At 39.3% G+C, this 17825-nt stretch overlaps 1 protein-coding gene across 7 annotated transcripts in view; it reads left to right on the top strand.

The window, feature by feature from the left end:
* dachd (dachshund d) overlaps nucleotides 1-17825 on the top strand; it is a 147317-nt gene that overhangs the window by 77350 nt on the left and 52142 nt on the right. For 4 of the 7 annotated variants that reach the window (XM_047370736.1, XM_047370737.1, XM_047370738.1 and 1 more), the window contains exons 3-4: nucleotides 6961-7113; nucleotides 10001-10153. The exons of 1 other annotated variant lie outside the window; for it this stretch is intronic. In XM_047370736.1, coding sequence (XP_047226692.1) covers nucleotides 6961-7113; nucleotides 10001-10153 — 306 coding nt within the window. The remainder of the gene's footprint in view (nucleotides 1-6960; nucleotides 7114-10000; nucleotides 10154-17825) is intronic. 2 more of the 7 variants (XM_047370740.1, XM_047370739.1) reach the window with 1 other exon arrangement.

The following is a 17825-nucleotide window of genomic DNA, read 5'->3' as shown; positions in this document are numbered from 1 at the left end:
GATTTTGTTCATAGACTTAAGCAAAGATATAGGATAAACACTTGCTAAGTGGTAGTTTTCAAGCAAATGTGCTTGTTGCACAGAATACGATATCGGCTCTTAATGGATTAACACAAGTGTAACAAGCTAATATCAGGAGGTTCAATTAGTCCGGCTTTCTGCTTGGGCGGTCATCTTGTAGTTGGCTGCTTAAACATGCCACTTCTAGCTTTCAATTTAGTTCTAACCTTGGGAAAAGTGTAGAAGCCTTCTTTCAGCCAGCTGACAAGAACTGTGCAGCTATATGTGCGGGAGGGGCGGCGCTAGCTATTTGTTGTTCTATATAAAACAAAACTCCAGCTCTTTTTCCTGCCCTGTTGGTAAGAGGACTTTAAACTGTAGGAACAATTTTACAGATTTGTTTAGAGGTTTTGAAACCAAAACTTTTTAAGACCCTGATACTGGTAATCGGCCACGTCTTGCTGTGTATCACTGTTGCTACGGCTCTGATTCACTCTGTCTGGGTGTCTTCTCTTTCTTTTTCATCACACACACACACATACAAACACACACACACACACACACATACACACACAGAAGCACACACAGAAACATACCGCCTCCCTGTGAATGGCCTCCCTGCAGCTCATCCTCGAAATGGCAACCAGTCCAAAGTGACACATGCACCCAACCACCAGACACCAGCCGCTCACTCGTTTTACCAAAAACAGATCCTCCGCTCAACCCACCCCTCCGGAAACCAAGAGCAGGAGAATAAATTGGACTGGAGATCTCTTCTCTCAGATTATTCCAGTAGATGTTGCATTTTGCCTTGAGTGCACTCTAATTAGTGCGATTAAATCCACTCCACTGGTATATGTACATAGGCAGTGGTGATGCTAAAGCAAGCCTTATCGCCACAAGAATCAACAACAAGCAGTTGTGCCCTAACTTAGCCTTGAGGCCAAGTCTTGTTGCAACTAATGCTTTTGTTCTATTTGTGGCTGGCTTCGTTGTGGGCGCTTTGATGTTGATGGCTCTAAGTGCTCTGATTTGCATATTTTCCTGTCCTTCCTGATATGTCTTTAATGATACTGTGCTGTCCAAGGCAGCTTTTGTAATGCCGTCTTGAAGTACAGTACATGATGTGTTTAACCAAGTAGAAACTGCGGTAGATAAACCACCAGAGCAGACTTTTTTTCCATTTCAGACAACTTTTTCTAACAGATTTATATTTACAGTAACAGGTTTGTTGGGACATCATTTTCTGTTAGTCCCTGAAGCAACAAAGAACCATGTATAAGACTAATAATAAACCGGAGTTCATCCATCTGTACTAATACAACAGAGTCTTACAGCCATGGCTGGAGCTTTGAACTTTGGGAGAAAGGTGAGGTAGCCGCACTATGAAAGGCGAACCTAAAGGCCGGAGCAAAAACACAAGACAGGCGATGATGAGAAAGGCATGTTATTTAATAGAACATAAAGCAACAAAAGAAGCCTTTTGATATCATCCCCTTTAAGTCCAGAAGAATTCTGTGATCTTGACATTTAGTCAGGGTATTGAGGAGGCACAGATAAAGTAACCGAGATTATTCTCAGAAACTCGCTCAAGCATCCCTGCTATGATGCGACAGAGCTTTTCCACCAACGATTTAATTAAAACATTTGTTGTTTTGATGATGTTATCAAGCAGGAAACCTTCAAGAAGTTGCAAGTTTCAAGAGAAAAAATTTCCTTCTTTAAAAAAAAAAAAGTTATTGATTTACGCAATAAGCATAAGAAGTAGTGGATTTTGACAGAGTAAATATTTTGTTGCATTTTGAAAATGCTTGGTTATATTTAGCTTGTGGGATTTTTTTGGGATGCCACAAGGCGTGGCAATGGTGATTTCAACACATTTTCCTGCTAATGCAAAAGAAAATTGCAGTTACTTAAAGGCTTTTTAAGGTTCTTTACCAGGGGTGCCAATGTATGTGGTTGGCAGTGCAGCTACATTATGCTACCATGTCACTTATTTCATTTTTGAGAAAAGGTAGCGTCCGCACATAGAAATTAAATGTGGGATGAAGCTCTAGCGATTGTTCAAGACTCCATAACAACAGAAAGAAAATGTGCATTATTCAGTTTGGTTCGCAGATAAATGTAATTTCTGTCCTGTCAGAGAGAAAGCCAAATCAAAAACAATACATTTTGAGCAAATCATCCTCGACAAGCAGCTGACTATGGCTCAAATAATACAGAACGTTTCACTTCATGAAGCTGTTCAAGCAATAGCGTTTAATTTGCAGGGATAACTCCCTGCAAACACTTTGCAGATAACGGTTTCGAAAAAAATGGCCAAGTGTCGGACGCTTATTTAAATCGCATCAGATTAACATCTGCCCTGATATGAGCCGCCGAAAGATGTTTTCTCTGCAGTCAACAGGACCTGCGAGACATGATGTGTAACACTTTGTTAACAAATGTATCTCTACCCTTGACACAAGCTCCTTTTTCTTAGATTTCCACTTAAGGAAGCAATTTCGCATGTTTGCAGAATCACATGTCGGACGAGTGTTCGTATGCTTGCGCTCATGGGTTGGGGGTGGCGAGGTGGGTACGCTGGAGCCTTTCCAGGTGCTGATGCATTACAGGCAGATTGACCCCCCCTTCCAAATCGGATTATTTGCCTGACACCACACTAAGATGACATCTCCTTTTGAGTGAAGAGGGAGGGTAGATGGGGTTCCACTCACACTCTGGCCTCTACTTAAGCAGCAACTTCAGTGTAATTCATTTATGTCCCAGATATTGCTTCAGCCTGATGAATAACGCAAAAGGACTGCATTTACCATTACAGAAATGAATGTCATCTACAATGTTGTATTTGCTCCCTTTCAGGTTTCTCTGTTGTTGCCAACAAACTAATCTTGATACCAGACAAAGATAACCTGAGTTAATACAAAATGTAGTTTTCAAACAATGATTTCATTTTTTATTGTAAAAAAGCTGGCCAAACCAAATTGTCCCTATGTGAAAAACAGCCCTCCTAGTTTAATTAGGAATTAACTGTGATCAACAACATTTTGTGGGCTCAATTTCCCTAGCAACACCCAAGAACCTGTTAGACAACACAAAGTAGGCTAAAACATCTCAGAAGTGATACGTCATGCAGAACATATGAGAGAAGTCACATCAATCAATCTGCAGGGGGGGTTATAAAGCCATTTCTATACCTTGGGGACTCCAACAAAATACAGAGAGAGCCAGACCCTTGTATGCTTGAATGGCTCAAAAAGAACCAGAATAAAGGTTCATAGTGGCCTAGTCAAAGTCTGGACTTAAATCCGAACCAGATACTGTAGCACAACCTTAAATAGGCTTATCATGCTTGAAAGACATCCCAATGTAGCTGAATTAAGACAATTCTGCAAAGAAGAGTGGGCCCAAATACCTCCACATTGATGTAAAAGACAAAACACTAGATAGAAGTTGTTGCTGACATGGGGGACACAAACATTTATTAGGTTTAGGGGTTTATTACTTTTTCACATAGAGCCAGGTTGGTTTGGACAGCTATTTTCTTTAATAGATGAAAGCATCATTTGAAAACTGTATTTTGTGTTTTCTCAGGTTATTTATGTCCAATATTAGAATTTGAGGAGTTGAAACACTTAAGAGACAAAAAACAAACAAGAGAGGAAATTTGTAATAGGCCTAAACAATTTGAAAACACTATACCTCCGCGGTGAAGTTTATCCTGTGCTTTATCGATTAAAAAAATATATATATTTTCTAATGTTTTCTGATGGTTTAACAGAGTATAGAGAACTTTATATGGCAAGATAAGCCATATTCTAATATTTATACATTCTCGGCATACAATTAGCATGTCACTTTGAGCTGCTGAGCGGATCATAATCCACCAGTGCTCCGATCAGGTTTAAAATAGTTTCCAGTCTGCAGCAGGTAATTTACTGTCACTTCTTTGTTTGTCTGCCCCTCCTCTTTCAACCCCGCTGCCTGTCGTAAGGTTAGCCCACCCTGTAATTGATACTAAATTCGTCATGATGCGGATCACACAGTTCAAGTGGTTTAGTGTATCTAAGAGTAGCGTCGTTCCTGTCCCCGGTTTGTCATCGCATTCACCAGTCCATGCACAAAATTAGGCGGTCGTGCTCGTTAACACAGAGTCTCTCAGTTCCTTTTATGCCATGATAAATAAACCGTGTTTCCACTGTTTTCCTTTAACACCAGAGACACAATAGATAAGATCCAGTTGTTATTATTTTGTCAGTGTTAGAGAAAGTTGGGTTTTTTTGGGGGGGAAACGACATGAAGTTAATCTGATTTTAATTTAATTATCCAAGTTAGTTACGGAGGGCACAGGCATTGGGGTGTTTGTTGTAAGAATGTTCTGACATTGGCGCAGGTATGGGGCAGCTAGCATGTTAATTAATGATGAAGATCCTGACAATATGCAGAGGCATGACAGCGTTAAGCCAGTCGGCTGCTGCTTCCTTTGCATATTAATAGATCCTTCATTATTATTTAATATGACAGCTGCTCCAAGGGCTACCATCAGACCTTGTCTCCGTTATTTGCTGTTTTGTGCTCCCCATGTGACAGTGCCATGCTATTCTCTGCTTGTTTGTTTGAAACCCCCTTTTTTTTGGTGTAGCTCTACATGATGTGCTGTTTGTTTTGTGCTCCGGAGGATTCTTTCTCCTCTGTGCTCCGGTATCAGAAAAGTGTCTGAATCTAAAGGTGACTTTGAAAGAATATATGATGCTGGATTGTTTTGTTTGCATAGTAATGAATGCAGATTAGCGCCAGGCGGGACTGGCCTTCTTGACGTCCAGTCTTCTGGTGGCTATTAGGCCTGTAGGTGGGCACCAGCATCCCTCTTACACATTATGTGGATATGACAATTGATCTGGTGAAATGAAACAATTATCAGAACAAAGATTTCCATTCACAGACTGTGTCACTCAGTCAAAGGCAGGATGAGACTTGTAGCTGAATGATAAATTAAAAAGGGCAAAGTCCATTTCACAATAGTATAAATCAATTTATTGGCTTGTGATTTACACATTTCATCAACATCTGTTTCTCTCCTTATGTGTGGACTGAGATCAACATTAAAACGTCACAATATTTCTCATCAAAGTTAAGTCTGCAATACGAATTGCTACCCCGTTGTTGTCATCATGTGACTTGGTCTGGTGGAATAAGTCTAAGCTATTATTATGAGTCTAGATGCCTTAATCACTCTGTTTTTCAAACAATTAATTTGAAGTAAGAAAGGAAGTACTGCTTGAGTTGCTCTGTGTTGACACAGTGGACTGAATAAAAATAACTCGATCACAAAATTATTAAGGAAGTCTCAACCACTGTTAAGTTGTTTACGTGGCAGGATTTTTGGTACTCAGTTGAACAAAAAACACAATTTGTAAGCGCTGTGAGAATACCAAGACTAGCTAACTGTCAGCCACCCATTAAACTAAATTTGGAATCTTCTTAGCCTCCAATTGTTGCTGAATAGTTGCTGAATACATCTACACTACATTTGATCATTTCCACTTCAAAATAGTTTATGTATAGTCTGAACACAGAACACAAATGTTGTTACAAAAGCACTGAAGAACTTTCCAAAACTTTCTACTTGGTAGAAGAAAAGAAACAGTAACTGGGTGACACACAACATACAAGTAATTTGTAAAAGCTATGTAAAACAGTGATAGGCTAATCGCTAGCCGCTAACATTACTATCTTAAGCTATCAGAGCTAAATTAACATAACATCTAAAGTTCAAAATCAAAAATACTCAGACTGAATTCCACACTGAACAGACACTCTTTAAAAAGTCTTTGCTATTTAGGAGACCTACATTTTTGGCATTAGGACCACCCTAGAATTGGTCAAAGAACAAACAAATATCTGAATATATGGACATTTCAAATCTGAACTGAAATATTTCAAACTCATTACGGATTCTGTAAAACCCAGTTTGTTCTTTCCCACCAAATATTGTGTAGCGGCTCATTTTGTTACTGGTACTTGTCCCAGTAAGCACTTGAGCAATGATTCCCAGTGCCAAAGTTGCATTTCATTCTGTGGGTCTTATTAGGGTTAAACTGATGGAATATTTTGCAGTTTTTAAATGAGTCTGTTCTGCATTGGATAATACTACATAGAATTGAGATTTTTTAATTTTTTTAATTTTGCACTTTCAGATTTGTGACATTTATCAACCCCGGACTGGATTATTCTACGCTGATCAGAGATTCTTTAAAACAGAGTTTGCAGTTTGTTGCTTTTAGTATTTATGGTTAAGTTTAAAATACGGATACCACCTGGCAGATTTAGATTAAAGGTGATTTAATTTTACTAAGATGTTTTTTATCTGAAAGTAACATTAATGTTTTGGCGTTCCCCAGCTAGAGTCCAGACTTAAATCTGATAATCTCATCAACCTGATCACCAAAGATAAATCTTCAAACTACCAGTGAAAACATGCAGAAAGCTGGTCAACAGTTATTAGAGGTGTTTGATTGGACTTAACCCAAGTTGCCTACCAATATGCGTTTATGGTGTATAAATGTGTGAGCGTTTGTGAGTGATTGGGTGAATGCAGCTATAGTGTTAATCGCTGTAAGTGGTCAGTACGACTGACAAAGTGCTCTATACATTAATTCCTTTTACCCTTTCTTATTTTTGAGAGATGTTGCTCTTATTTCGTATGAGAAACAAGCATATTGGTTGAATACAAATTATTTCAAATCCTAATCTGCAATGGGTATCAATAATTTTCAGGCTTAACAGTGTCTCAAAACCTATTTATGAGTATTGTTAGTCCCAGAAATATTGCCTACATTTCATCTTGCTCTTCTGAACCCAATATTATGTCTTATTGTCTTGTGAACTGGATGTCTCGCCACACCCTTACTTCTGCAAAATGCATTTATTTCCCTTTTCTTCGATTTATTGCTCCTACAGGTAATCTGGTCTTTCTTGGAGGACAGATCGGCTGTGTGGCTATAAACTGTGGCTCTTCCCACAAGTTAGAGAGCATCAGAGAGCTCCACTGCGGCACTCCCCCTGAGCGGCACCTGATTTGTGGGGGAAATTTATCACACAAACAGCCCAGAGGTGATTTCAATATTTACTCTGCAGTCTGTTCTGCATACGTCTCATTTGGAAAACAGTTGACTCTTGCCCATTATACACAAATGAAGGCTGACCTTCAGACTGGGCAGAGGCCACATTCATTATGTGAAGAAATATCACCTTCTTATGAGGTTGTGTCGTTTCTTCTCCCCCGTCTTGCTTTGCTTATGCATATGGAACAGCAGCCAGGGTCCATTGCAAACGAGAGGGCCCAGCCTGACATGATGTATACTGTACGTCAATATGGTACTGATGTATTTTAAGATGCAAACAAGGCTTTAAATTATATGCACCTCCATGTCAGAGGCTCAGAGTGACTCTCACCATCTGGACTACGGATGAGAAAGGAGGCTGTCCAGTCCCGGTGTGCTCCATTGTGCATGTTTTTACTGTGTGTTTGCATCTATTAGATTCACATGTACGATTCCCACCTCTCCTTGTACTCGTGTCTCCTCTCGAATGCATTGCTAATAGCTGCGTTGAGTCCCATCACCGAGACTGACAGCTTAGTGATGATAAACGCCGACGCTACTTTGTTCTGCGTCAAACATAAAGCAAACCCGCATATCAACTACTAGCAGCTCCTGTAGAAGGGGGCAGGTGATATACTGTATTGTAGGTATGAGTTGTAACAGTAATAGGTACATATCTTGTTTCGTTCGTTTTTTGCTCTGCATCTTTGATTTTGTCACTGCAGTTGGCAGAAGGAGTTTCCGGATTCTCCTGAAACTCACCGGGCCTGGAGGAGCTTCAGCACTATATCAGTCCCTGCTGTTTGAGACCAGCCTCATGAATAAAGATTTCAGTCACGTTCAATACACCAGAACCCTGGAACTACCACAATGACAAACCAGTGCTTTATGATCTCTGCAGTGTGCCCAGCATACGTGTGTCTATAATCTCACTCTCCCTATATCAATCATAGCGGGTTCATTTTGATTGATGTTGGACAACCGTGTCACAATTTGCTATTCTACAGCGTATTTGGGGGATCGCGGAAGAAATGTGAATGATTATTTAAAATGTGATGTCAATATTCATTTAGTCTACTCAGGAGGAACAGCAGCCTTTGGCATGAGCAGATGCATGCAAAATTCTCTAAGCTATTTGGCATTTTGTCAGAAATTTTCAAGCGATATGCATACAAACCCAATGTGAGATAATTGGTTTACAGTGTTCTTCAAGCTACGGTGAAACAGGATGGTTTTTCCTTGTTTTTAAAAACAAAAACAAAAAAATAATTTTCAACACTTGAAAAACTATTTGTCCTGAAAGCTGATTTTCAGGGTTGATGTTGAAGGGTGGGGAGTATTATATATATATATATATATATATATATATATAGTATATATAATATATTGCAGTTTTAACACAAATATTGAAATATTGAACATGATCTAATTATTTTTACTTCACATTGAAATAGAAAATATTTAAACTGCTACTTAAACAATACAAAATATTGATAACATTTTATTAATATCATTCATGTTTTTTATTTAGGTTCGTATACATAGACTTGTTAGACAGACCAACCTGTAGGTTCATCGGCTCGTTAGAGCTTAGCTTGCCAAATGTGTTATTATGAGAATGATGGGTGGCATCCTTTAGTTTCCACACCACGACGGTCCCTGGTTCTCATGAAATATTTCAAAATAGATTTTAATAAAATTTGTATTTCTTGTATATGTAAAAAAAGGTTAGTACCCTTTTTTTCAGCCAGCTGACCGTAAATGTGCAGCAACATGTGGGGAAGGGGCAGCACTCTGTTCTTTGGTCTCTCTGTCACTTTCTCTAGTATCCAATTAAAAAACGTATTTTAATTGCAGGAACATTTGCGTATAAATAAGGAAGATTTTTGTATAAAGACATTTTATACTATAATTACCAGGTATTTAGGTTTTTCTTGGTTAGACTTTGCTTTCCTTGGGTTTTATCTTGCATCTCATCAAAAATGACCTACAAACATAAAAACTTTATCAGAGGAATTATTTGGGTTTTTGAAACTAATCTTTTGTAATCCTGATACTGGAAAATGCCCCCCTGCCTCATGCCATTTTTTTTTCTTTCAAAATCATACTACCTTTCAAATGTGTCTTTCTGAAGAAAAGTGTCATAATTTATCCACTTTTGTTGTCTCAGTTTTGTTTAATAGCGTTTACACTACATTATACAGGGTAATGTTTCTCTTTTTATTGGATCATATCCTAAATGAAGCCTTATAAAAGCTTTTGGAAAATTGCACACAATTAAAACTGAAGTACCATGAAAATCAATATCAGGTGCTGCACTGTTTTTAGCTTGAGTTTATTTAAACATCAGCCATATTTATGGGGATTAGATCACTTGCACACAACCTAAGTTGTCATCAACAAGACTCATTGCCTGTGTTGCTTTAGCCTCTATTGGTCTTTCTTCCCTCCAGCGGCAAAATGTATTTTATGCACAAATATTGCATATTATAAGTTGTGCACACAGAATGCTTGCATCATGCAATATTATACCAACTGCATCTGTTCCTATCAGGAAACAAATACATCAATACAGAGGCGAGGATTGCTGGAGTCCTCGGAACATTCATAAAAATCATATGCTGCCACACAGGGATCCACCTCATCAGTATGATAACCTGCTGAGAAGATCTCCCTTGTCAGAACATGAAACAACAAGCTGGCATTTGATAGGAGCTCATTCAGCATAGTGCCTGAAATTATTTAGTGTTTCTTCCTATTATTAAGTCAGTTTCATTTGTCTGCTCGATTCACCGAAGGCTGGTCTGCGGAAGGGTCTCGCAGGTGCTGCTGCTCAGCCTCAGCCGACGGTGCGGCAGGTCTGTAAGCGCCCCGTCTCCTCTGCCTCCTCTCTCCAGGCCTGACAGCGGCCGCGGCAGCAGCTGCCAACGCAGCCATCGCAGAGGCCATGAAGGTCAAGAAGATCAAGCTGGAGGCGATGAGCGGCTACCACGGCAACGCCAACCACCACGGAGCTGATGGGGAGAATGGAGACCTCAGCTCCGGCGTTGGTGAGGATGCCCTTTACACACATGCACCGTCGCAGACACATCTACACTCACATTAGTGGATGACAGATGTATGCTGCAAAGCATTTTAATACAACTATACAGACATAGACGTTCTACTTTACATAGGGCGATTATTCCAGTATGATCTACATATACCTCAGTATCTTTTCAAAACAGAGAAAATAGTTCAGATAACCTGATTACAGCCACTACCTGTTGCTTGTCTAATAGTTGCTGATTTATAAAAATCTTGAAACATTTCAGTTCGGTTCTGTTTCTTGATACTTATGATGACTATTTCAGCTCATGAAGCACCATTAGTACTCTGGTTAACGTAAAAGTAAAATTGTGTGTCTGGCTGCCAAACGTTGGTTTTGTTTTGAGTGTAGCTGTTAAAGATTAAAACAAAAACTGTGTAATTACCTGCCAGGCAACCAACTGCAACAAAATGATTGACTGTTTTCTATACTTTACACAACCTTATTACTTGACAAATGGTTCCAAAGCACAAGATTCTGAATTTAATTAATTCTGGGCACAGTTTATTTGCATTTGACACTCTTCTCCTTTAGTTTGCTGCTCGTTGATTTGCCTCTATTGTATCCACATAAGAAAAGACAAGTAAAACAACATCTGGAGAAGTATAGAATTTAATCTGATCATTTTTTAAATCTAAGCATGAAAAACTATGGAAGAAAATGTGTGTAAAAAGATGTTTTATTTTTCTGGACCGCATTACTTATTTCAATATATGAAATGATAAACAAATCGGAATTTCTTAAAAGTAAAGGGGTTTGTTCTTTGATTTTTGTTTAGATGTTTCATTTGCCACATCAAAACATGATTTTTGTCCAACTTATTGAATGTTTTGGTGTTTGAGTTAGTTAGTGAAAGATGTCAAAAGGCAATTTCACAGCTTTTTTGGCACCCTAAAGACCTTCTTAGATCTAGGTTATAAACTGGATCCACGGTTAATGAACTGGGTCCAGTTTAGGAGACAAAACCAACCATTGACACCCCTACTTTTGGATATTTTTACAAACAAAATAAAGCTATTACAGTTCACAAATTGTGATTTATAGAAGGTGTTTTTGATAATTGGGTCCAGATTGGAAAACTCTGGTTTTATACTTTGGAAAAGAGCTGACCTGAGTTATATCAGGTGCTGAAAGGAAGTGAAATTGCCCTTTACCACACTGCCAAATAGGTGGCAAACTTTAGCCTAATGGGCATTAATCAGTTGTGCAGGGATTGATCAATTTGGCTAATTTTCTATCGATTGTCTTTGACTGATCAGCAGGTAAAATCCTGATAAAGTTTAAATTTTTGTGTTTCGTTTTCCTCTCATCATTGTATGCATCAAAAACGAGCAAACAATTTTCAGCCTATAAATGGATCAAGAAGCCGCATCATCTTTGATGCTCTCTGTTTTGAGTTTAGTAAAAATCTAATAAAGGTTAGGGAGATATGTTTCGAATGGGGATAAATGGGCATAATCTTAAAAGTCTGAAAACTACTACTTCTATCGGGAACCCTGCAACATGTCTTTCTTTTAATGGTAAATATTTGTCATATTCTTAAGTTAAAACATATTATGTCACAGTCCTTTGGAAAAAAAAAAACATCGGAACCAGCAGGTCCAACTTCAAAGTAAAAATGTCTTATCGGTGCATCTATAAAACATACAGGTAATAGAAAACAACTTGATGAATGGAATGTGTTGAACTCAAATATCCACAATGCTTTAAAACCAACTGGAAAACTAGAAATGTGTGCATTGAAGCATGGATTTTTAAAATGGAACAGCTGTAGGAACCATGCATTTAAAATGTACTCAAAAGGAAAGAAGGAAAAAACTCTGCTTATGCCACAACCTGAACTTACTTCTGTTTTTTTAACAGTTCAGTCTAGCCCTCTGTCAGGTTTCAGCCAGAATCCTGCAAATCCTCATACAGCTCCACTTAAAACCAATGCTTTGTATGGAACATCAATGCCCCGCTGTTTTTCCAGTTGTTTATAACATGGTAAGCTGCTGAATTAAATGTGTTTGCATGTAGTGGAAGCTCTATATTCAGTGCGAGTGGGAGTCTTGTTTTCGCTTGAAGTCTGTAATGTTGAAGGAAAAAAAGAGCCTAATTGCAGAGTGAAGCTGTGAGCACAGTTTACTCCAGCTATCAGCTTTTTAACACAATCTAATTGAATTGCTGTGAGAGCTCTGGTTTTTCACTATGTTCTGTTTCAATTAATTATTAACCCTAAAAAGCAGAAGGAGTTCCGTAATATCACACACAACCATTTAGTGAATTAAAGAGACTGATAATGTACGTCGATGCAGATTCACAAGGCCTTTTCAGAATTATAAACCAGATGTAATCCCTGCAGCCTGGGATGCTAAATTGAGGTTTCCGTTCACTTACTGTAATAAACGGCGCATTTCTAAAGTAACACTTGACACAGTGGAGCTTGTGGTGCGAGAGATGAAAACAGGATGTGTTTCAAAGCAGATTTAACAATGCAAAATGCATAAAGCGTGAGGTCATCACTCTGAGAGAATGGAGTGTGTAAAAGAAAAAAAACAACAAAAAACCTGAGAATATGAGCCTGCGAGGTCACGGAAAATAAGGATAAATGTGAGCATCAAACAGCAAGGCTGTGGCAATGGAGCTAATAAGAAACTGTTTTATCTTTTTACAATTTAAATTGTAACCTTGAGTCGCGCAACCAGCCACACAAGGCTTTCCGGAAGAATCATAATTCTGGGTAAAAAAAAAAAAAAAGAAAAGAGAGGGAGCGCTACTAGGTGTGTGCTGCGGCATTAGCTCTCTGAGTGAAATATATGGCAGTGACGCCTCTCAGGCCCATCCACAATCAATTGGATTCTTTTCCTTTAATATTTACTCGCAGCGATGAGATGCTCGTCTGCATGGTGATGAACAGTCTGCCACTGGCGTTTGAAGGTGACCTGTCAGTGAGTATGGACAAATCTCTCGCTCGCAGAAATGTAGAAAATAAATCATTAGGGGCAGGCAGTCAGAAGTCGGGGAGGGATGGGTGGGGGGTGGAGGTGGTCTCCCTCTCCCTCTCTCCTCGGATTTAAATCAGCTCAGATTTATGATTTGAATTAATGCTCCGTTTGGTCAAAGGAATGTTCGCAGAGACAAATGAAGTTTGGTACTGAAACCATCCTAATATTGATTACTGGGTGTCGCAGCAATCTCTTGTTTATATCAAGCACTCTCCTGTGACAGGGTGGCCAGCAGGAGTCATCCTGATAATACGCTGGAGATATATGGCTCTGGTTCTGCACTATGGAGCCATGAAACGGAGGAACCAGCATGCTGCCTTCTTCTTCTTCTTTATCCACCCTCTCTGACTCTGACACATTTGTTTTTGATTGAAGCGTTTTATAATTTCAGCCCAAAAAATAAGCCCTGACTCAGTGTTATCTGATTTATGAGTGAAACTAATTCGGATTGTGAATGTCTACTTTGTTCAATTATCTAAAGCACCAATCAGAGTGCTGTGGCTGATTTCCTCTTACCGATTTAGTAAAGCTATGACCTGCTGATACCAATCTTATCCAAACCAATTTCTCTTTTAGAACAACTAAAAAGAAATTCAAAACACTTCCCATATACAGCATAAATAGAAAATGTACTTCTTGTAGAATAAAATGTTTGTAGTAAACAGTTATTTTCTCCAGAATATCTCTCTGGCTTGCTGAAAAATACACACTGAAGTGCACCAGGTTACGAGGCAGAGGTAGTTGTTGAGACAAAACCCGGCTACTAGGATTTACACCATATCTCATTTAACCCTTTACAAGACAGATTGTAGCTTGCTTTTTTCCCACCTCAAAATATAGAAGTGAACCATCTCACTAGATATGGTTCAACTCTTTTTAGATAAACAAAATAACAACTGAGATCAATTTTAAATTTGAGAGAAAATAAAACTTTGATTTACTGTTATGTGTTAGATCATTAAATCCATAATGTAATGATTTTAAGTTTAAAGGAACCTTAAGCAGCCATCTATTTTGAATAGAGGTGATGTTACACAGTGTGTGTGTGTGTGTGTGTGTGTGTGTGTGTGCATGTGTGTTTGTGCTCTGTAGTTAAAAGGAATTTCACTCTAATTTTAAAGACAAAATGACTACAGAGACGTTTTTAACTGTAGCATCTTAAATTAGAGTTTAGCATGAAATTTTAACAGCTGCAAAATATTTTTAAATCCCAATTGTCATTATAATTTCATTATGTCCAATGTTGCAATTAGGACTGCTTGGACGCAATATTTGGTACACCCTAACATTTCATGTCCCATGCATTCATTCTCTGATTGTGAATATTATATTTTACTACGTGGAAGGACCTTCACTGCCCTTTATGACCACTACTGATATAGATCTTATTGACTGAGATGCTAAAGCTCAGAGAGAGCTGTGGAGACATGTTGATGATGGTAACGAGTGTTAATAAAAACTGAAAACGGGTATCATTATTGCATTATTCGACTATAATATTACAATTTCTTATTTGAAACCATGCAGCCCTACTTTAAACATCAGTCTGTGTTTGAAGTTCTAAGGTATCACTAAATGCCTCTATGGAAAATAGTTTCCTTTCTGGATGCTCTGGCTTAATTTTTAAAAACTGCACAGTTAGCTACAGAAAGTAGCGAACTTTAACACCTCTTCCCTTGGTACCAACGTCCACCTCATATACTGTTATTGTCATTAAGACCTACTTAGGTACGGTGCATTCACTGATTGGAAAAAAGATTTTCTCTTCCTGCCCAGATTATCATCAGTCAAAGCTAATCAAATGTAAAATCTACCAATTTGGTGCATATCCACAGTTATCAAAAAGCAGTCCAAATGTATGTATCACTTAAGCCACACGGCACAGGTAGGAAGGAAAGTGTTTTTTGCTCCAGTTTGGGGACGGTCAAATTGTTGCCCAAAATGCTGCTCACTTGGGAATTACCTCACACTGTTTTAAACACCGACTCTGACCACAGCAGATCCAAGGAGACAGACTGGCATATTATAATCATCCAGCTCCAAGCCACACAAAACGAACATGTTTGCTTAAATACACCATGTGACCACCACAGATAGGAATTGATATGTTAATGTGCATGTCTCTGATAATACCACTCAGGAAGCGGATCCATTTAATCAGCAGGAACCACAACATAAACCCATAGAAGAAGGAAAAAATAGGTCTCAGGCAAAAATACAGGTGCTTTGTCTTGGTGTTTGTCCAAAGCAGACCTTTTTTTATTATTGTGAAGCACTTAAAGAGAAGTACAGCAGAGCCAGCCAGTGAAGGACACTCTGTGCTGTTTGCGGAGTTGGATTGCCCGCTGCCGTCTTTGTGTTGATGTAAATTGAACAGGCTAATGTTTCTCTCTCGCATTAAATATTCATTACAATTATACCTTCCTGTTTGCATCAATGTTATTAATTATGAGGGAAAAACTTCAATCTTTTGCCAAAATAGGAAATCACAGAGAGAACAATTGTGCATGTGGAAGAAGTGATGGATAAAGAAGTAGAAGCAACAAATATTCGTGAAGGAAGATGGAATTAGAGGTATATGGGGGTGGGGAGCCCGTCTTTGATTTTTTTTTCCCCACACAGTCTTTAGTGGTGCAGAGGGAGCGCTCTCAAAGCACAATGCGGATTGTTCCTGCGCCTCTCAGGAAATGCCACAATTACAGATCACAGACCGAGTGAAAACACGTGTGGCGCTTGGCCTTGAGGGGGATAAACAGCCCGCCGTCCCCTCCCACTGCATTGACCCCAGCCGCAACCTTCATTACTGGGAGAAAAAATATTGTCAGCTGCCCGCTAACAAACAGCTGCCAATTTCAAGGGAAGGAATTGCTTTTTTGTTTTCAGAGTGCAGAAGAGAAATAAAGTGTTTGTTTTTCCCTTGACCTGGAGAAACAAGTGGACACCGAAGAATAGACGTGTGTCATTTTTAGCTCACTTTTTTAGCTGTGTCTCACTTACGTCTCCGACTAACACCCCACGTCCGTCTTTGGCCACTGGGTCCTGCCCTGCCACTCATCTGACTCCCTGCCACACAGCACTAATGGAGCAGAAATCCTGTTTGTAATTAGATATGGGAATTCCGCTGTCATCAGCCAGATGATGCCACAACATGCCGACCAAACAAGTCACCGAAAGACAGCACCGCAGGAAGAGAAGACAAAACAGTTGCTGCTTTTCTTTCACGTATTTTGCTGTCCGTTTCAACTCTGCCTCCTGGAACCTTTCATAAGCTTTGGACACTTAGCTTCTAACATGTGAAAGCCTTTTTTGCGCCTGCAGCATGAAAACCTGCAATCTGGGCTGAAGCTGATCGGGTGCTGTTGGGTACCTGGAGCATTATCTGACTGAGACAATGGACAGTGGGTCGGGCCATCAGGCAAATTTCCTGCAAGACCTGCCCTCATGCTTGGGTGTTTGCAGTGCGTAGGTGTGTTTTTTTGCCTGCCTGTGTGCATGCATTGCTACAAAAAGAGTGGGCCTTGGCCCCTGAGAACGCTCTGTGAGGAGACCACAGCTGTACACTCCCAGCAGCTAATTGGTCCTTATCTAGCTGTCCCATTCATCTTCATTTTTTACCAATTACTGAGCATTATCTGTGTTCTCAGTTGGGTATGGGACTTAATCCTTTTTGGTTAAGCTTGTGCTACAGCTTGCAAATTTACAAATGGAGAAAGGAGTGGAGGGGGGTGTTAGGCTGTGGAGGAGACAGGGGTGGGGGTGGGGGGGTTGGAGGGGTGGAGGGGTGGAGCAGAAGTCAGAGCAAAAACAAACTCTGAAACTTCCCATCATCCCTTATTGGCACAAAGCAATCAATAAACAATGACATCACATGAAGGAGAGAGGGGTAAAAATGGAAGAGATCAATTATTGGCGTTATAATTCAAGTCCTTGTTTGCAAATGCCGCAGACTCATTGATTAGGCCGTTCTTGTTGCACTCACCATTATTGACTCGTTAAAACCATATTTTCTCATCATCAGTGCTTTTACGTTTTGTGCACACGGGTAACGATAAGGCTTTACGGCGCATTAATTATTCAGCATGTATTCATTTGATTTCAAATCCTCCTGTCTACTCTGCTAACAATACGAACAGGGTACACTGCTCATCCAGAAGGTACATCAAGACGCTGCAATCTGGGCTAGTTAGCCTTAATTTTCTGAGATCAATGCATAACTAGGCTCCTCTCTATATGGGGTCCGTGCTTGACCATGTTGCATAGCCGGCGGAAGTCAGCTTGGATACCGTGCACTAATTACTGGAGTGTTTATAGCTCTGTTGGAAAGCATTTTTAATGTTCGGAACCTTACATGTGAGTCTGGATGATTTGTTTTGGACTGATTATTGAGACATTAGGATGTATGTGAAGTAAATTAGGATGGACAAATTAGTATTATCAATATTATCACTTAGAAGCTGAACACGTTTACAGTGCTCTACAAAAGTATTCACACCCCAGGAACTTTGCATTTTGTCATGTTGCAACCATAAAACAGGAATGTATGTTATTGCGACTTTATATAACAGACCAATGCAAAATAGCACTTAGTTTTGAAGTGGAAACAACAAATTTGGAAAAGCTTAAAGGTGTAGCATACATTTGTATTCT

Source organism: Girardinichthys multiradiatus, chromosome 7 (genome assembly GCF_021462225.1).
Source record: "Girardinichthys multiradiatus isolate DD_20200921_A chromosome 7, DD_fGirMul_XY1, whole genome shotgun sequence".
Taxonomy (NCBI): domain Eukaryota; kingdom Metazoa; phylum Chordata; class Actinopteri; order Cyprinodontiformes; family Goodeidae; genus Girardinichthys; species Girardinichthys multiradiatus.
Note: the sequence above shows the minus strand (reverse complement) of the source record. Positions and strands in the feature narration are given on the sequence as shown.